Source organism: Rhamphochromis sp. 'chilingali' (genome assembly GCF_963969265.1).
Source record: "Rhamphochromis sp. 'chilingali' genome assembly, chromosome: 10".
NCBI lineage: Eukaryota > Metazoa > Chordata > Actinopteri > Cichliformes > Cichlidae > Rhamphochromis > Rhamphochromis sp. 'chilingali'.
Window position 1 is genome coordinate 11,239,544 of NC_137937.1, and position 21,658 is coordinate 11,261,201.

Genomic DNA, 21,658 nt, shown 5'->3' on the forward strand with positions numbered 1-21,658 from the left:
ATGTATCGTGAGATTTTGAGCCAAAACCTCCTTCCATCAGTGAGAACTTTGAAGATGAAACGAGGCTGGGTCTTCCAACATGACAATGATCCAAAACACACCGCCCGGGCAACAAAGGAGTGGCTCCGTAAGAAGCATTTGAAAGTCCTGGAGTGGCCTAGCCAGTCTCCAGACCTCAACCCCATAGAAAATCTGTGGCGGGAGTTGAAAGTCCGTGTTGCTCGGCGACAGCCCCAAAACATCACTGCTCTCGAGAAGATCTGCATGGAGGAATGGGCCAAAATACCAGCTACTGTGTGTGCAAACCTGGTAAAGACCTATAGTAAACGTTTGACCTCTGTTATTGCCAACAAAGGTTATGTTACAAAGTATTGAGTTGTATTTTTGTTATTGACCAAATACTTATTTTCCACCCTGATTTATGAATAAATTCTTTACAAATCCTACCATGTGGATTCATGGATTTTTTTTTTTCACATTCTGTCTCTCACAGTTGAAGTGTACCTCTGGTGCAAATTACTGACCTCTGTCATCATTTTAAGTGGGGGAACTTGCACAATCAGTGGCTGACTAAATACTTTTTTGCCCCACTGTATGTTAAGGCAAGTTTCTGGTTGAATTGTTCACAGCGCCATGTCTCCATAAACCTGACAAGTGGGCCCTAACTTCTGGCTGAGGACCAGGAATGCTGTTAATAAGGTGGGAACTTAAAATTTGGGTTAGCAAATTTGGGAAAGAAAACTGACGGCTTAAGTGGAGAAATGTGCAGGAGTCTGAAACACTGCAAAAGCAACATATGCAAATTCACATACAGAAGCAGAAAATGCATTAACCTTACAAGGACAAGCTCATAATGATTAATGCATAGACATTGATTAAACCTGGCTAAGAACACAAACATACGCAATGAAGAACAGCTTGCTGTTTGTATGAGTGATAGAATGGTGTGAATGTTTAATAAAATACATTTGGGTTTGAAGTTGAGGAATAACTCAAAGAAGCTATATGACAAAGGGAGTGAGTTATGAACAAAGAAAAGTGATTAAAGTAGTTTTAAGCATAGCAGACAGAAGAGGAGTGCAGATTTGGATAGGAAATTTATAGTTTAGTGATTATATGTTGTCGTAAGGGGGTTATGTCTTATGTTGAACCTAGGTATGTTAAAGTGCACAAAGGGGGTGATTGTTGTGTGCAAATTGTGTGGTTTTAACAAGACTTTCGGTGTATTGAGGAGGTGAAATTATGTGAGTTGACCTGGGAGTGTCAGGACTGCGGTGCCAATATTTGTGTGTTTAAGGTTGTTGAGGTTGTGGTGATGGGTTGATTCTGTCAGTGAGGTTCGGGTTGTTGTTGTTTTTGTTTTTAATAGAGGGAGTTTTAGGAAACATGGACATGTCTGAGAGGGGCCCATTATTTTTGTAACAGTGCACTTAGAGAAAACCTGTCAGGTGATTTTGTTTTGTGTTTTCATGAGCTAATAATCAGCTCTCTTTTTTCTCATTTTTGTTCTAAGCAGGCCTGCAACAGTGAATAACAGCGCTGACAAATTCTCGGGAAGAGCAAATATAAGGTGGGCTTTCCAGATTACAACTGGCTGAGGAGAAAGCTACCTGTGGGGATCTGATCAGGTCGTAAGTCCCTGTCTAAAAGGATTGTAGCGATTCAATCCAGTCCAAAACATAAGGAACTATTTTCCTATGGAAAATAAAAAATGAATGAGCTCATTTTGCTGAGGGCGGAAATCTAAATGCGGCGATGGTTTCCACTATCAGCAAAGAAAGAATGGATGAATGAATGAATGAATGGATGAAAGACTGGAAATAAAACAAACGGACTGACTGGTAAAAGCTGACAAGACTTGACCACGACTCAAGGTTAACCTCCACCTAGATAGGACAAAAGGGTGGATGAATTTATGTGTGTTTCTTTTTACAGGAGCAGAAAGATGACAGCGACATCTGAGGTTGCATGACGATTTAACTTTTAATGCTACTTTCTGTGTTTGTGAATCTACTAGGTTGGTTGTTCAGGGGTTTGTGTTGGGTTGCTCACAGAGATAACTGTGAGAAAGTGTGTACACACCTGCGCAGCGTTAACATTTGCATTTTCTTCTCTACAGCATGACAGTGCTTGATGTGCTTTGAATATGTGGTTTATAACTGGACAAGTGGTTAATGTTTTCTAATAATGTTTTCCTACTACAGGATTTCTGGGCTTATGTGTGAGGAAACTGTGTTTATAGGTTATGAGTGGGTGATGCTATTAAACTGTGGGGAGACACATCCAGTCTTGAAAACAGTGTGATTCTTTTTACAGGAAATGTTTTTACAGGACCTCTGGAATGTGGATGGCTGACGCCTAACCCGAGATGGTCAAATGTGGTTTGCTAATGTTTGTTTTGCTTTGGTTGAGAGTGCATGCGGAGGATTCAGTAGAAAACAGACAAGTGACATGAGAAAACAAATAAGAGATGCAGTTTCTATGGAACAGTTTAATATGGCGCTTATAGGGATAAAACAAGTGGAGTGACATTGCTTAAGGGAAGTCACTGATTAAATTCGGGATAAAATAAATTGCGGCAATAATAGTGATGTAATGATTTGGGAAATCCTGAACATGATACTTGTCTGTTGTGCTGAATACTTTATCACTTTCATGATCTATAGTTGGTTGTAAATAAGATGTTTGATTTAACAGATTTGTTTTCCAGGATACAGGTTCCAGGTGGAGCTGGGAGTTAAATGAGCTTAACATGTAACTGCTGACTGATGTTTTTACACAAGCTTACAGGTTGGCAGGAGATTGTTTTAGAGAGAATGTGTAACGTTCTTGTATAGGTCTCAGTGGGGAGACCCAGAGGAGGTGAGTATCATAAAGTGTAAAGGTCACTCCTCGGGGACTGGCATGGTGGCCAGAGGAAATCAGGAAGCCGATCGAGCTGCGAAAGAGGCAGCAGGCTATAAAGCACTACGGCAGATGGTACAAATAAGTGTGGAGGAAGAAGTAGGAGTCAACATGTTGGAGGAGGCCAGGAAGGCCCAAGAGGAGGCGGCCCCGGAAGAGAAGGGGGTCTGGAAGAGTCGAGGAGCATGGGAAGAAGGAGATCTCTGGCGAGGACCTGACGGACGACCGGTGTTGACTGCCAACCTAGCGGAACAGAAGATTGCAGAAGCAAATGGGCTTGGCCATGTGGGTGTGGCCCAGATGGAGAGACATCTGTGCCATTGGTGGCATCCCTTTTTGAGGGATATGATTAAGGAAAAAGCTAGGACGTGCCTGATCTGTGGGAGGCACGATCCAAAGCCAGTGATTAAACCAGAGGCAGGTAAGTTCCCCATTCCAGAAAGACCAGGGGAAGAGATTGTCATTGATTTCACTGACATGATCGACGTGGGACCGGGAGGAGTCCGGTATTTGCTGGTAAGTGTGGATGCTCTGACGGGGTGGCCCGAAGCGTGGCCAACAAAGAGGGAGGATGCAAAAAGTGTGATTAAGTATTTAATCAATCATTACATCCCCCGGCATGGTTTTCCCAAAAGAATTAGGTCAGACAATGGAACTCATTTTAAAAATAAAGATTTGGCAGAAGTAGAACAGAAGCTGGGGTTGCAGCACCGATTTGGGACGTTGTATCATCCTCAGTCCCAGGGGAAGGTGGAAAGAATGAATCTAAACCTGAAAAACAAAATAGCTAAAATTTCTGCTCAGACGGGGCTAAATTGGGTTGCAGCCCTGCCAATTGCATTGATGATAATAAGATGCTGTGTTAATCAATCCACAGGTTTCACACCATATGAGCTGTTGACAGGACGACAGTTTCCAGGTCCTTGGACAACAGTCCTGGCGGAAGAGAGTATAAAAAGTAACAGAAAGCATGCGGAATGTTGGAAAGAATTAAAAGCTCTTGTGTCTAGTTTCACACAACAGGTTGGAGTGGGGGTGAATGCGGTGGACAGGTCCGTCCCCGACGCCAAGGCTGTGTGGCTGAAGGTCATTAAGCGAAAGTGGAGAGATCCGAGGTGGACGGGGCCATTCGAGGTGACGGCTCATACCACCAGCGCGGTTCGGTTGAAGGGAAAGGGTGAGACCTGGTTCCATTGGTCTCAATGTGCAGTGGCGGACGAGAGCTTACTCGAAATAAGCTCCACCCAAAGTAACACGGGGGGGAACATAGAGGCAGAATAATCCTCTCCCCCTGTGCAGCGGTTCTCCCCAGCAGTCTACCTGGGGAGACGAAGAAAGAAGAGGAGCGTCACGCGCCAAGCATCAATTCATTCCAGGCTCCTGATAGGCTAGGGCTCTAGTCTAAAATAATTAAGAGATTAAAGGAATCGTAATAGTTTTGTACGTTAATCGCATACTTTTATACTCATAACCTTATACTCTTATCACGAAGTTTAAAGTAAAGGTAAAAAGAGCCTGGGAACAGTGATCATGAAACTGTGGGAAAATTGGAAAATAACGGGGGTGTTGGGGTTGATAAGTGTTATAACGTGTTTATTTGTTTTGGCCTCGCAAGCGAGCCCAAGAGGAGGAGTTGTCAGGTCAAGGAATGTTATTTTACTGTCACTGTGTTATTATTCACATGTACGGTCATTATTTCATCATTACTTCATTAGTCTGCATCACTTATCATCAGTTTATCATCAATATTATCATGTATCATTTATCATTTAGTAAATCTGCTAACGGTGTTTGCTGAGTGATCTTGTATTCCTTGTATTCCAGAGCACGCAGAATAAAACACATTCTAGATATAATACTCTATCATGCATAGCACCAGCATAGCTGTAGGTCCAGGCAGCCCAAGTCAGATAAGGACACCGAACTTTCGTTGGCCTGGACCTACACTCTCACAAAACTGCACACTCGTGTACACAATTGTTTATGCTGCCAAATACCGATGATTGGAAACATCTGGTTTCAAGCCTGGGAAAGTGTTGTTGTTCTGAGAAGAGGAGGTCCAGGAATTGTCTTGACGTCATAATGGCTATAAAGCTTTCTGTAATGAGCAGAGAGGCGAAGACCGTAGTGCTTCCCACACTGTGTAAACTGTGTGTGTTTAATAAATCACTTTTTAGACACCTCCGAGGACTCTGTCTGCACTTGTTTTTCCTTCCAAATCAAAAGAACCTTACAGAGCCTATCTTCACCACATATAGGTGTTTTAATAAAATAATTTGTGTTGACCCACTATGGACTTTCAGTCGTATGTCTCTTCCTCAAAATTTGAACCGCGACAGAAGTCACGCACACAGAGAGACACATTCTCACACATTCACTCAAACACACACACACACACACACACACACTCTCACATGCATACACACACACACATACACACATTCTCACATACACATACACACGTTCTTGCACATGCATATAGATGTTTACACATACACACACATAGTGCCTTGTCTTAGAACCATTGGGGGGGTTTACGGTGGGAGGTGCTTTTGCTGTGGTGTGTATTGTTTGAACTGTTTTCCCAATAAAAGGCAGCAAGCGGAGGCCGGATTTGGGGTCATTTTGTGGTAGGATACGAAGTGCGTTCCTGAGATACTGACGAGGCCTCCCTTGCAAGTAAATTGATTGTCTTGTGTTCTTCATGATGAATAAGTCTCTAAACTAGCGGGGCTTGTGGAAACACAGACCCAACAATAACAAAGAGAGGGAAGGTAGTCAGAAGTAAGGGGGATCGAACTAGGCAACAATGCAGACATAAAGGACCACTACAAATACCTGGGGATCCCACAGGAAAATGGAAACCATGACGAGGCTGCTGGCAAAGCTGCAACCACCAAGTACCTGCAGAGGGTCAGGCAAGTCCTGATGAGTCAGCTGAACGGTAAGAACAAGATCTGGTGTATCAACACTTACGCCCTGCCCATGATTAACCCTGCTGGGACAATAAGCTGGGGAAAGGAGGACATAGAAGGCCACTGACATCAAGACAAGGAAGCTCCTGATCATTCATGGAGGGTTTCAGTCCAAGTCCAGCACCCTGAAGCTGTATGCTAAATGGAAGGAAGGAGGCCGGGAACTGGTGAGTGTTAGCACCACGGTCCAGGATGAGACAACAAATATCAGGAAGATGGCCCCAACAAACCACGTGCTCACGTCTACCATACCAGGCAAGACCCCAGGTGAAGGCTGTGTAAAGATGCCCCTGAGACAATCCTGCACATAACAGCAGGATGTAAGATGGAACGCCATAACCAAGTGCCCGGATGGTTGGACTTTAACAAGGTTCCAAGTAGAGCTTCAACATGCATAAGAAGAAATAGGAGTGAGACAAAACTTTTTTGTGAGCTTGCAATTTATTATGTGCAGTGCAGCGAGGAGCGCTTGGACCTCTACGTTGGAGCAACCAAATAGCCACTCCATAAATGGATGGCGTCAACATATAAGAGCCCCCTCGACACAACAAGACTCAGCTGTACATCTGGAGCTAAAGGATAAAGGACACTACCAATGTTCATACTTTGGACCCAGAGGACAGATGGTTTGAAAACAAGTAAAATAGGCCATCTATGTCCACTGTGAATGACAATCATTGAACAGCCATCTTCAGGCACTATCACATTGACAAACTGCCTGGTGAGATGACAGCAAACCCGATCAGCATTTACAACTGAGTGATAAAACTCTTTGCTTAATGTGCTCATGGACCAATGTATATATTTAAGTTATGTATACCTGAACAGTAGCATGAGAGCCTGAAGGAATGTGCGGAAGTTGTTGTGGTGATTTATAGCTGTATCCTCATTCAGCTCAATGTTGCCAAACACCTAGAGCAGAAACATGGATTCAGGCCACAATATTGTAATGGTAAATTACTGCATGAATATCACATTCTCTGACCGAGTAGCATCACACACCTGCATTCCAATGATGGCGTAGATAAAGAACAGCATGGCAATCAGTAGACAAACATAAGGCAGGGCCTAAAGGCAACAACAGGAAACAAAACGTATTTCATTTTAAATACCCACTCTGAGTTCTTCTAGGCAGTGTAGAAGTGTGTGCAGGAAATTGCTGTATGTGGCTTTGGAAGTGTACAGAAAATGTGAATATCAGGGCTAGTCAAGAATGTGTAAGCATTGTACTGTTTATGAGCACCTTAAAAGACTGAACAAAGGTCCACAGCAAAATGCGGATGGTGTATCCCTGCCTCAGCAGCTTTATGAGTCGAGCAGCTCTAAAGAGCCTCAGAAAGCTCAGGTTGAGCAGCCTGTCCTGTTAGACACAGATAAGATAGGGAGCACTTACCCACCAAATATCATTGCTCAATGTTAAACACACTTATGGAAGTCAGCTGGTTACAAACAATCACATGTGGCAAAAGCATACAAGGTCAATACATTCAATTTCGCTAAATGCTGTTCATCACAGTGCTTTAAGAATTATCACTAAAAGGGGGCACAAAGGTTTTCCAGATGGCTCCATTTACTCATAACCTTAGACAACAGTGCACAGACTGGTTGACAAAGGAGCAAAGGAAGCCTCCTAGTAAACACACCTATGGTACCAATTTTGAAATCTTATGTGACCTTGTTCTCAAGTTATTACATTCACAAGATTTTCAGAAAACTTTCTCTGATCTTGAGGTTAAGGTCACCGGGAGTGAATGGTAAATTGACTGGTTCTTATTTAGCGCTTTTCTACTCTGAGCACTCAAAGTACTTTATACAACTTGTACATTCACCCAAGCACTTTTTTCTAAGCTGGTTCTTATTGCTTACTATCTAACATTCACAGGCATTCATACTCCAATGGATGCATTGGAGAGCAACATGGGGTTAGTATCTTGACCAACGACATTTGGCATGCAGACTGGGATTGAACCGCAAATTTTCCAGTTTGTAGGTGACCTCCTCTACCACCGGAGCTACAGCCACCCAGAGTCAAACTTGTCCAAGGTATTTAGTAGATCCACCGATGTTATCAATTCAAAAATCCGAGGTAACGTCCTTTTTATTTATCACGTTCACGACATTTTCACTGAGATTCAAACCTGTCTAAGATTTTTAGATACCTAAATGACATCAATTTGAAGCAGAAAATATTTTTTCTCATGGGATCAGTTTCTTGATCATTAATACGCAATTATCATGACCATCAACGACTAGGGATGGACCGATCCGATATTACGTATCGGTCCGATACTGACCTAAATTCCTGAATTGGATATCGGAGAGAAATAAAAAAATGTAATCACATCCATTAAATATCACAAAAGCACCTCACAAAATGAGAGACATGGCATAACTCAGCTCATAACCTTAGGGAGCAGTATGCGCCTCTTCTCTCTCCCTCCCTCTCCTGTTGCTACTTCAATCATGAAACTGATCAATGATCAGCTGATCAGTTTTTCTTTCGCGACTCCCGTCTCTCTTGTTTGTTTTTGGCCCACTTTGCACCAGAAAGAGGAAACCAGGGGCTGAACAACAGCAGCACGTTTAAGCTTGATAAGCTGTTGTTAGAATTGTTAGAATTTATTTAATATTACTTTCTACAACAGGATCCTTTTCTATGTAGCTAATGTAAGTCTAATATATACCCTAGTAAGCTATAGTACTTTTTCCTTTGGTAGGGTACCATCTGTGCAGTCTGCAATTCTGTTGAAGACAGATGTTGAATCTATTAAATTATTGTATAAAAATAATTGATTTCTGTGTTTTTTGGTTTTGTTTTTGTTTTTTTTACATGTGCATTAAAGTTAATTTAATTGCGCCAATTAAGCAAGTATGGGGTGATTCCCCATACTTGCCAACCTTGAGAACTCAGAATTAGGGAGACATTCAATGGATGTGTGTGTGTGTGTGTGTGTGTGTGTGTGTGTGTGTGTGTGTGTGGATATATATACACATATTGCAAAAACTTGAATTTTACAGTGTTTATTTATTTAAAACTATTTATTTAAAGTATGTTACATGTTCTTAGCCTGGATACCATGGCTATCAAGTACTGATGTCCCCTAATATGTTTTTGTGAAGTCTAAAGACAATCCAAAAAATATTGTGGGTAAAATAAAGTTTACTGACTTAAGATGCAGTTTAAATCTTGCTAGAAGTTCATTAGACTGCTAGCAAGATGTAAACTGCAGGTTTATAGGGTTTCTTTTCCCTACATCACCAGCATGAAAATGTTTTTATCATAGGACAGTTTTATTTACAGAAACCCACTCACCGTAGTCTAGTGATGTTTTTGGACCATGGCATGCCAACACCATTGACGACAATCAACAACAAATGTGTAGAATGACAGAAAGAGTTGGGAAAGAGAGGCAAGAGAACACAAACAGTCATATTGTACAGCATAAACTGATAACAATCAGCAAATAATCGTATGCAGATACATATACACACATGTGTACAGAGATATACTTATAGTATAGTATAATAAAGATATACTTATAGTAGACTGAAAAGTCTGGAATAAATAAAGAAACTACCCACAAAATATGCAAAAACACTGTAAAATATAACTCAGCCAAATATCACACATTGAAGGTTACTCTCTAATGTGGATTCAGAAAAACACCTGTCCTGTAATTATTGCATCGTATCAAAACATTACTACCTCAAATCCTTTCCTTTTCCCCAGCTATATAGCCTCTGTCACGACTCTGCCATGTGACTGACCACTGGCTAGTTAGCTTGCTTGCTAAGCCCCAGTTAATTTTCTAAACTGCAGTGTTTTTATGTATCCCATGAAATATTTAAGTGAGAGTGAGGTGGGTGGGAAAAAGTGCTCTTACATTGATTTCCGTCACCAGGATGTCAGTAATGCTTCCCAACACTGTCACAAAGTCAAACACGTTCCAAGCATCCTTTAGGTAGTTCTGAAGAAAAAAAGCAAAAAAACAAAAAAAATCAGGAGCTGTGCTTTACCTTTAAGAGTATTTAGAGTTGCTTTATAATGACTACCCACCAATGGCCCAAAAGCAATGATCTTGAGAATACATTCCAGAGAGAAGAGAGTGGTGAACACTATGTTGAGGTTCTTTAGCATTACTTCATAGAACTCTGGAGCTCCATAGAACTACAAGAGAAGGGCAAATGAGACGTTAAGGCACATTTTAAGGTGACGAATAACGATTAGCTTAGTGTGTCAGGCTAATGCATTCCTTCTATGTCCATTATATGGAGACTATACCCCATAGTGCTTAAAATATGAAAATCTTGATACAGATTGAAGGAAAGTGGACAATACATGTAGAAAGGCTAATTTATAACATATCCTGTTCTCAAAAACTGACATAACTATAACTCTGGACTCAAGAAATACATGCTTAAAGGTTTTAAAACATGTGACATCACCGGGTTGGTTAGTTGCTAGTAATAGACTGACACTGTTTGTGTTAGCTAACTACTAACAAAAACAATAACTCAGGGTAAATAAAGGACACTAAAACTAAAAATCAGTTTAAGTGGATCACTTTTGTGCTGCCCTTTGCTGCAACCATGAATTTTAAGTTAAAACTAAGGATACACTATTCACTTTTCTCTGACTGTTAAGCATTCAGTGGCTCTCTGTTGTCTGGCTAGTTGCAGTGAAACAGAAATTCCGCCTACCACACATATTAACCAATTTTTCCTGCAGATATGCTGATGTATTTCCTGATTTTGCTTCAGTAAAAAAAAAAACACAGTTATGTTTGTGATGTGATGTGAATGTATTAATCACTAGTGTAAACTGTTTGGATCTGCTTGGGAAAAGAAAGATTGTTTTATTCCATAAAATACCACTTATCGCATCACCTGATTGTGCTGCTTTGAACACCCTGCTAGATGAGGAAAATAAGAGTTTTTGACTCTAGCTTGTTGGCCCGGTAAACCACCTGTCACCTGAATCAAACGGGCTGTCTTCCACATTGTCCTTATTCAAAACGTTTTTTACAAACCTGAACCTTAAGGCTAACAGGTGGATTTTCCCATGTCAGTGTAGCTAGTCAGACAATGAAGAACTGGGTCTGATGCTAGTTAGCTAACAGAAACTAATTCAGTTAGCTAACTGATTCTACTAATCGCATCTTGGCGAAATCACGTTCTGTACAAGATGCCACTAAATTAAACATGTTCTAAAAACTTTGCGCACATATTTCTTAAAACATCTACAAAAACAGTGCTACATCTATGTTAGTTTTTAAGAGCAGGTCTCAATGGTATAAATTAGAAAAAATTTGAAATTCACACGTAGAAATGAAAGATTCAAGGTGGGGGTAGGGTTTCATCAGGGATTACCTCCGGGCCCCTTTGTGTTTGACTATTATGGGACTATTATCCCTCCAAAACCCCATCCCCTTGGGACTGTGGCTACGCCCACAGTCGCAAGGAACAAGAAACACAGGAACAAGGAACACAGTCCCACAGGAAAACCACCGAGTTTTTTAAATGGACTAACAATGAGGAGGAGTTGTTGCTGCGAGTAACACAAAAGTACAAAGTTGCAAAAGCAAGTGAGAATTAAAGAATTTTAAGAAAAGCTATCTGGAGCATGTACAGACTGATATCAATCTTTAATAGGGCTGTCAAAATTGAGAGCAAACAAAACAACTGCTGTATAATGCCCTCCGCTTTCTCTGTTTAATTGGACACATGACTGCATCATATGACTGACATGCGTCATCGTTTTATAAAGTCTGCGTCCACACTGCGACACGAAAGCAACGTTTTCAAATGTATGCATTTTATAGAGCACTTTCCATGAGTGAAAACGTTGTCTCAGTGTGGACGGGAGGCCAAAACGGAGAGAAAACTATGCGTTTTCAAACAAAAACGCATTAGTGTGGAAGTAGCCTGTGTCACCTCCCAGACCACCAAAACAAAGCACAAATTAGCAAAAAAAGTTTTACACAAAAATTAAAAGACAGAATAGAATGTACAACTGCAGCAAAGAGTAAAACACTAGATTGTTAAACATTCTCTTCTGTACAGAAACAGTACTGTACAGTCCAGAAAAAGCATTAGTCAAGGTTACAATCTTCTTATGGCCTCAGACAGTGGACAGTGGTCTGTGTTATTTAACAGTCCTATTTTTTGTAAATGGAGAGTCCTCTTCACACACTAAGGTTAATTATGGTGTTCAACAGGGTTCAGTGCTAGGATCAGTTCTTTTTACCTTAAGCTGGGCATACACTGTGCGATTTTTTCAATCGCGTTATTCAGCTCCTGCTCAAACTGTATGATTGACTCTCAGGGGTTAGAAGTTCATAGAGAACAATGCAGGGTCTCACACTATACGGCCCGAGTGCTCACACTTGCGTGTGTCTAACACGAAAGTTATAACACAAAATCTGTCTCTCGCTCTCCCTTTCACTCACACATAGACACATCCACCACCACCATCAATGTTGCTAAATTGCTAATGAAAACTAGAAAATCCATTTTCTGAAGAAACTGCAGTGTGATTGCTGATAGCTGAATGTTTTGAGCTGAAATGAAATAAATGCTGAATTTAAGTAAAAAAAATGTTTAATGAGATGAAAAATACAGAATTATTCACCTGAAAACAAAAGTGCAGAACTGCTAAAGGCTGATGTTAACACAGAAGAAGTTTGAAAGCAGTTTTGAGTCACAAAGCATCTGAATGAATATTAAAAGTTCATATTCTTTTAATCACCAAATCACTGAAATGTGGGAGAACTCACTACAGAAAGATCAATGCTGTAAGTTTTAATGATCCAGTCAGAAAGGATGATTCTTAAAGTCATCAACTGACTCCAAATGCCCAGGTTTGAACCCCCTATCTGCTAAAAACAAATCCACCAATCAAACAGAAGCCTGAATTTCATGGGCCAATCAGAATGCTTGATCCAGTTGTCCAGGACTAACTACTGATATACAACTACTCTGTGGCAAAACCCTGTCAAATCTGCCTCGGTGCACCTGTTGAACAATTGCTTCTAAATCCAAGACCCTAACTCCCATCAAAATCATTTTCAAAAGGTGAATATCCCGAGGACCTGTTCTACACAACTAATAGTTATGTCTATAACTTCTGTTCCCTGAAGGAGAGGAACAAGGTACAACACATAAGTATGGGATATCACGCCCTTGCGTGTCCTGGCTGAAGAAATCTTTATTCACACCTTTAAGGCACGGCCCCACCTGCACATATAGCCGCTGTCATCACAGTCATCCCTCAGTTCAATAGCCGCTCTTCACTGAGCCAAACTGCTCAGTGGGGCCACCTTGTGTTGTACCTCGTTCCTCTCCTTCAGGGAACAGAAATTATAGACATAACTATTCGTCCCTTTCAGTCGATTCACTCGGTACAACACATAAGTATGGGACATATATACACGCCCCACAGAGCAGCCACCGAACCGGAATCAGACCAAGACATTCTTAGTGAGCGGTAGACCCAGCAGAAAGAACAGTATGAGCCACCGAAGGAGCTGTAACGTCCAACCGATAAAACCGCACAAAAGTGTGCGGTGATGCCCAACTAGCTGCCGCACAAATATCAGCTACAGGCACCTCTTTAAAAAGAGCCCATGAGGTTGTCATCCAGAAGTGGAATGAGCTCTCACCCCCTGGGGCAAAGCAAGACCTCTGGTGCCATATGCCAGTGAGATAGCTTCTATAATCCAGTGGGACAGCCTCTGTTTAGACAGACCTCTACCTCTATTTGGATTAGCGAAGCAGACAAACAGCTGGCCACATAAACGCACATTCTGAGTGCGCTCAATGTAGGTGCGTAGCACACGCACTGGACAAAGAGAATGCATCCTCTTCTGCTTCTCAGATGCAAAAGGAGGGGAGCAAAAGCTCAGCAACTCAAACTAAGAGCTATAAGATGCAGGCATGATCTTGGGAAAATAGGTAGCATTTGAACGCAATACGACCTTGTGGCCATCAGGAGAGAACTGTGTGCAGGAGGGATGCACAGACAGCGCATGAAGGTCACCCACTTGCCTTGCCGAAGCCAAAGCGAGAAGTAATGCAGTCTTATATGAAAGAAATTTAATATCCACAGACTCAATGGGTTCAAACAAAGGGCCTCCAGCACCAAAGATAAGTCCCAAGCAGGGACAGAGGGGCTTGAGCACCCGCCCCTTTCCTGATGGGTGCCCAAAGTGCCCTTTTGTTGAGGCAACTTTTTAAAAAAATATATATATATATATTTTTTTTATGTGTGTGTGCGTGCGTGCGGAGTCCTGTCTGTGCCCCTCAACAATAATATTTAACTATTAATCACAGTTTTGCTAAATAAAAGGATCTGGCTTGCATCAGTCACATGATCACATTTAACCAATGATCGCCCTTGACGGCAGAACGCGCTGGGTACGAGCCGGGAACGAGCTCACAAAGAGCACGCGCATTTTTAGCGGTCCGGAGCTGTAGGAGAAACACAAGTTAACTCAGAGACACAGACTGATGCGACAAAACCAGTAAGTAGGTGTACAGCGTAAACTGTAGTGTATAGCACCCAGGAGTATTAGCTTATTACGTACACGTTGGTAAGCTGTCTTGTGGCAACTGACGAACTGAAACAAACGAGCGTGCTGTGTGTGCAACAGCGCGACAAACATTACCTGTCCTTTTATTAACTGCACAAGTAGTGCTGGTCATAGCTGCTGGCTAACTGGGTAAGGCTGTCATGGGTCTGTAGCTCTGTCCACCGTTTTAGGGAACATATTTAGTTTTAAAGTATTTAGAAACATATTTAGTTTTAAAGTAATTTTCCGGGCTTTTCCTGCCATTCTGGAGGGATTATATTTCACTAAAAAACGATCTAATATGCATGTCCACATAATAATTATTATAATTATAATATATTAAAAAACACAAGCTGTATTTTAAAGAACATACATTAAGAAGCAGATTATATTAGATTTCTATTTTAAATAAGACAAAATTTGGAATTTACAGCAGTAAAATTATTGTATCTCTACAGTTTAAAAATGTAATAAGCTTTCTCCCTGCACAGAGTGGATAGTGAAACAAATGGAATCATCATAAATACATTATTTCATATTTATTACTTCCCCCTCCTCATTGCTTTATTATTTTAGCTCTAGTAATAAATAATAATGTAAGGATTCTGGATCAGCACCATGATGCCCATAGTATATACAGTATTCTGAAGAAGGTCTAAAATGTCACTGTGTGTGCGTGCATGTGTGTGTTTTATTTAGATGGATTTTTAAAAAAAATATTACTCATGATATAACATTGTCCAGACATGCCTGGTAAGGACATGAGGAGGAAACAGCAGGAGCTGTGTGAGGCTACCAAAGGAAGTGCTATAACATTTTTCTGTCATAATTATATTATAGATTAAGTGCAAGAGTTGTTAGGTGTGGATAATTAGATTATAGTTTATTGCAATAGCAAGTTGTGCCTTGTTCTCACATAGCAAGTGGAGAGTGATATATGAAATGATGGAAGGAAGAAGAGAAGCAAAGAGTGATTCACAGGCAGAGCCTAAATTATTTCTCACAGTTTTTTGTCGCCTTATGGTTCCAAGCGCTGTCACCAATCTTTGCATTTTGTTATTATCTCATGACACTTGTTTAATCAGCTACCATCTCTCCTATGGACTTTTTAATGTCTACAGTCTCAGATCAACACAGCCCTGCCCTTCCCATATTAGATTCTTGATGAATGTGTGTTGTTGTTATTCAGCCTGGTTTAATGTGCCCCTTTTTAACTTTGAGCACCCGCCCCTTTAAACCTCTCTGCACGGCCCTGGCCTGGTTGCTATAGTGACTGAATGGTTTTTCTAAATTGAAGTAGTAGGAGTACAAAAAACGTACGGAAGATGGAATAGTAATAGTAAAGATTTGAATAACAATACACTAAATATTGATGAGGCAGCTGTGATTGAGCAGCAATGTCCATCCAACTATTTTCACAGTTGTTGTGGTCGTGATAATTTTGTAAGGCCACATCGAAAAGGCTCAGATGATGAGAAAGTTCTACAAGTTGTGCTTTCATCGCTTGTGTCCAGATTACACACTGCACTGCAGTGCTGCTCTGTCTTTTCACTTTCATTTCTGTGTTTGCATGTGCACAGTGTGGGAGGCTGTGGTGACACCCTCACGACGGCCGACAGGATTTCGAACAGGTTTGATTTTCTTGCGACCAAACAATTGATGATCGGGAGCTGGTTGTGAGGTGTTAATAGTTTCTCGTTACTAGAGCTGGGCGATATAAGATTTTTTCATATCACGATATGTTTTTTTCATTTCAGGCGATAACGATATCTATCACGATATAAGCCAAATAACTATATTTGTAAGATTTAAATGTGCCGTTGCTCACAAGTAAAATGTGAAATAATCAGTAGCTTGTTTTTATTTAAATATTTATTTCCCATAATAAGTTCAACAGGGTAGATGTACTTAAGGAACATGAGACTTTTTCAGATAAATAAAGGCAAATAATGCAAACTACACAAAAGGCAGCCGCTAAAGCGTTTAAGTTTCAAAATAGAACAAACGAAACAGACTACTAAATTGTCAATTCCACTTAGAAATAAAATATTAATTCTAAAAATAAATCTTAGTTTGTTTTACAGAAGAACAGACAAAACTGACTAACTTTTGTCAATATCAAATAAACTGAGAACTAAAAGGAAATTCTCAATCTCTCCTTGTTGTATAGCTTAGCTTTTCAAACAGTTTTAACAGTTACTTTAGTCTGACAATAGCCGAATGACGAATTAGCGCTTCCAGTCAGAGACTGAGGCTACGTCCACACGTACACGGGTATTTTTGAAAACGGAGATTTTCCGTTTTTCGTTTTAAAAAATAATCCCGTCCACACATAAAGGCAGAAATGAAGGAAAACGCTGCTATGAACATGCCAAAGCAGCAGGTGGAGCTAGATTCCTAACCGTGCAGAAATGTTGGCCAACCGAGTCGTATGTGTGGAGGGACAGTAACTGTGTGTATATGTAAGCATTTAAACACTGCAGAGAGTAGAATTAACAGCATCAGAATTGTAGAAATTCATTTCACCGAAACAATAACGTGGCGCACAGTGTGACGTCAAAAAATGCGCACACCTTTGACGCTGCGTTTTCTCCGTTTTTCTAGTCCACACGTAAATCCAAAAACAGACTTTTCAAAAATATCCACCCTGGCCGGAGTTTTTAAAAATCTTCGTTTTCAGTGACCAAAAACGCCGTTTACGTGTGGACGAAAGGTGCAAACACATAGAAAAATCTGCGTTTTCAAAAATACCCGGGTACGTGTGGACGTAGCACATGCACCAGTTTATTGTATTTCCAGACTTGCTTTCGGCACAATTTACAGTGCACGCTACTCTGTTTTTTGTCAAACTTGAAATAGCCGAAATACCTTCACACTACGGAACTTCTATGGCTCTTCCGTTCGACAATCGCTTCTCATTGGACCCATCATCTGTTTTCTCTTCGGTAACCTTCGGTCACGCTCGGTTGATTTTTCTAGTCGGCACACTCATTTCCTCCATTACCCGGGCGGTACGGTGGCTGGCTGCTTCCCAAACAAATACACATGTTGGCTGTACGTAACAAGTCACGTGACGTGACGCTGCGGCTGTGATTGGTTCGGCTCTGCACTACTTAATTTGGATTGGCTGTTCTTTTTGGCTGTTCTTTTTTTTGTTTTTTTGTTTTTTAAGAGGACAAGAGCGGCGAGGTCTATCACAATAGTTTAATTTTTCTATCGAGAAAAAGTTATATCGCGATACATATCGTTATCGTTCTATCACCCAGCTCTACTCGTTACCCCATGTATACTACACGATAAATGCACGACACATGATGAAGGCGAAACTTGGGCCGATCACCACCAGAGGCAGAGCCAGACATTTGAAACACCCGGGGCTTAGCCCTAAAGGGTAGCATGCATGTGGGGGGGTTTTTTGTTTGTTTTTTTTTTTTTTTTGGGGGGGGGGGGGGGGGTGCTTTTAATTAAGCAGCAAGGCAGAACAAAATCAGGGCTGTATCAAGACACGAGGACTAAACCCCAATTCAACCAGACCCAGAACTGATCCGGAATTTAAACAGGACTACAACAGTTCAAAATCAGGACTGCTTAGGACTTAACCAAGACAGAACCAGAATCAAAACTAGATGATAGTAGCACTGAAAATCATCATAGACCTGCACTACACTTATTTTTTTATTTCTACCAAAGTACAGATTCAGAAAAGTTTATATAATTATTTAGCCTTGTTGTGCAAACAAGCCTGCATAACTTAATAAATATATAACTTGAAAAATAACAAACCTAAAAAGAAACACTAGGTACAAGATACATGAGTACCTATGATACGGTGATACTTTTGGTAAACAACCATTTGACTAACGTGTGTCTCACCTGCTCTTGTTCCATCTCTGTTCTGTCCTCATTCTCCTCTCTATCCCTCTCTGTTCCTCTCTCTCCCTCTTTGTGCTGACAATCATCAAATATACAGTTGAAACCATAAAGTGTATGTAAATATCTGGTTTAAACTGTGAATATACTGCTGTGTATTGAAATACCTCTTGTTTTGCATAGAAATATACTGAATAACATACAAAGCATAATATATAAAATACTACCAGAGTTTTTTCTTTCAAAGAAGCCCCTTATGTCCATTCTTGTATATCAGTACATTACTGAAACCGATTTATTTAGCCGTGGACTGTAACAACTGAAAATATGAAATAAACACACATGTAAGCTAAGACTCTCTAAAGAAACAGCATTGTTGTTGTTCGGCTTTTCATTTCGCCATTTGTTGATTCACTTGAAGAGCGAGTAATGTAATATGGGTCAGTGATCAGTTTGATATCAATCTTTTGTGATACACCGTCATATTTACATTATTTGTACAGTACAAATGATTTGCTTTGGTACCTGGTCAAACTTCAGTTCTCCTCTCTGTCTGCCTGGCTCCGTTTCTCCAACAGCTCACTGGCAGGCAGCAGCTGCCCCGCCCCGCTTAGTGCCTGAGCTCAGATCATACCAATATTAGGGGGGATTTACGCACAGTTGTAAATTCCCACAGGGTGCACTATGTGCTTCGAATATTGTGTGTAGTTTTTTGTTTTATACAGTTGTCAGCCAGGCATCTAACTATGAAAAAATTACACTCCAAAAGACCCCGGACTTTTGAAAAAACAACCCGGGCTTAAGCCCAGTAAGCCACCCCCCCCGCTCCGCCACTGATCACCACAACTGAAAAATCGGCTCAAAATTGGCCAAAAATCGCACAGTGTATGCCCAGCATTATACACACTTCCTTTATGCAGTATCATTAGAAGGCATAGCATACATTTTCACTGCTATGCAGATGATACTCAACTTTATCTATCAATGAAGTCAGATTACACACACTAATTAGTTCAACTACAGCAATTTGTGCAATTGTAACACTGATGAAGCACCAATGAGTTAATACACACAAGGTATTAGGCTCAATATTGGGCTATTATTAATTAACTTGATCAGACGCCTTAGGAACGGCTTCTGGAGCCTATGGTCAATAATGAGTAAATATATACAACACAATACGCTTGTGCAGGTACCATGCATGTACGTTTTACACCTTTTTCTGCTGATAAAGACTTGTTCACTACTGCAGGAAAGTAACCAAATAACAAAAAGTTTCCTGTTTTTTTTTTTTTAAAACAATTGTATTACTATTGGCTATATAAATTTGTTTTGGTTGTTTGTTTTTTTAATACAATGGGTCCACAGAAAAGGGCCATCTTCTGTGATTTCATAGAACTTTGTTAAATACAACTTCCGCCTGTAATTTTACACATTTATTCATTACAATTCAAGTTCAAACAGTTGTGCTGACATTTCTTTCATTCACTACAGCAGCATTTTTATATCATGTGGGCAGACTGTGATGTACTGTTGGAACCACACTCATTTTTCTATTAACTGGGATTAAATGTAGATAAACAGCTTTACACTAACAGAAATGGGAGTTTCACCAGTCTGACCAACTCGTGATCAGTGTTGTGGTAAGACTAATTATTTCCTTTGTTCTGCGATTTACAAGACATGGGAGAATAATTCAATTTTAAAAAATTAATTGTGATTGCCTAGAGTCAAAATTAGCTTTCCACCAGTGACAACTTAAGAGGGTCATCTAAGAAGGTGCAGCAACTAGTTGGCTAACTTAATTTACTTTTTGACTAACAATTGCCTACGCTTTTTTATTTGTTGTTTGTTATTTTTGTTTATTTAGTAAAAAGAGAAGAATTTTATAAAAGACATGACCTAAGTGAATCAGCGAGATTAAAGTTAGCAGCTGGAGGATTTTATTACTTTTGGCCAGAGCATCCAACTGTCCCTGCTAATGATTGCTACCAGTAACTTCATATATAACACTAAAGACATAAAAGTCTATAAACACATGTTCATGAATTCATGATTCATGAACACGTGACCTAAAGCTGAACCACCTGTATGTGTATTTTATTATTCATATGCTTTCTTACCTTCATCATGAGTACCACGGTGTTGAGAGCAATCATGATCATGATGGAGTACTCAAACGGAGCTGATACCACAAACTTCCACATCCTGTACTGGAAGGACTGTGTGTTCTCAGGCATGTAACGTGTTAGTGGTTTGGCGTTTATGGCAAAGTCAATACATGCCCTCTGCAACAAAATAAAAATACATATCTGCTTTACTGTTTTTATCATTTGAATGGAACTTCAGTACTCTGTTTTGTATGGATAAAAGCCTGACTTTGCTAGAAATAATTAAATATTTTATTTAGGCACAAACACCACATTTTTTTCATTTTGTAACTTTGGGTAACAGTTTATTTAGGTCCCAGATGCTAAAACTGGATCATTGTTAAGTAAAATTAACCAAGAACAGGTATATATTACAAATAATGTATTACAAAAATATGCATATTTAGTCACAGAAGCCAGATAAGGAGAAAATACTGAACCAACAAATACATAGTGGTCAGTGGCCATACCCTTAATAATGTTTACCAAATGTTACCAAGACAATTTGACCAATCAACGCATGGACCTCTTAAGATTTTGAAAGTGTCTTATGGCTCTTAGCAGCAGATTATATTTAAGACCTTGGTCATTCCATCTGAAATCATCAAAATTTTAGAACATTTCTGTTAAACCATTTCCAATTTGCCTTAAAAATGTCTCAGCTTAGTTATTAGCTTTACAAAATCAAATATAGGACAGCACAGTGGTCTTCATGGGCTCCATTTTCCTCTTACAGTCCAAAGACAGGCAGTTAGTGGAGTTAGGTTAACTGGGGATAAATTGCCCATGTGAGTGAAAATGGTTGTCTGTTTCTCTATCTACGTCCACACTAGCCCATATAGATTTGAAAACAGCGTTTTTGTCTGAAAACGCTCCGCACCCACACTAGCGTTGTCAGTTGTTTTCACAGAGTTGCGCTTCCACATTGAAAATGCTTACGTTCCAGTACTGCGCATGCGACCTGCCTCATTTCTGTCTGCCGTTTATTTACTTTCTGGCTCTTTGAAACGTCCCGGCAAAATGTTGAGGAAAACCACAGATTTTTTAAAATGGATTAACAATGAGGTGAAGTTGTTGCTGCGAGTAACACAAAAGTACAAAGTTGCAAAAGCAAGTGAAAATTAAAGAATTTGAAGAAAAGCTATCTGGAGCATGTACAGACTGATATTAATCTTTAAGAGGGCTGTCA

General features: G+C 40.2%; 1 protein-coding gene across 1 annotated transcript in view; it reads right to left on the bottom strand.

The window, feature by feature from the left end:
• Window positions 1-21,658, bottom strand: part of LOC308404397 (voltage-dependent N-type calcium channel subunit alpha-1B-like) — a 341,704-nt gene that overhangs the window by 94,225 nt on the left and 225,821 nt on the right. The window contains exons 30-35 of the mRNA XM_080894424.1: window positions 20,443-20,607; window positions 9,937-10,047; window positions 9,764-9,847; window positions 7,123-7,239; window positions 6,882-6,947; window positions 6,700-6,791 (exon numbers count right to left, since the gene is read on the bottom strand). Coding sequence (XP_080750550.1) covers window positions 6,700-6,791; window positions 6,882-6,947; window positions 7,123-7,239; window positions 9,764-9,847; window positions 9,937-10,047; window positions 20,443-20,607 — 635 coding nt within the window. The remainder of the gene's footprint in view (window positions 1-6,699; window positions 6,792-6,881; window positions 6,948-7,122; window positions 7,240-9,763; window positions 9,848-9,936; window positions 10,048-20,442; window positions 20,608-21,658) is intronic.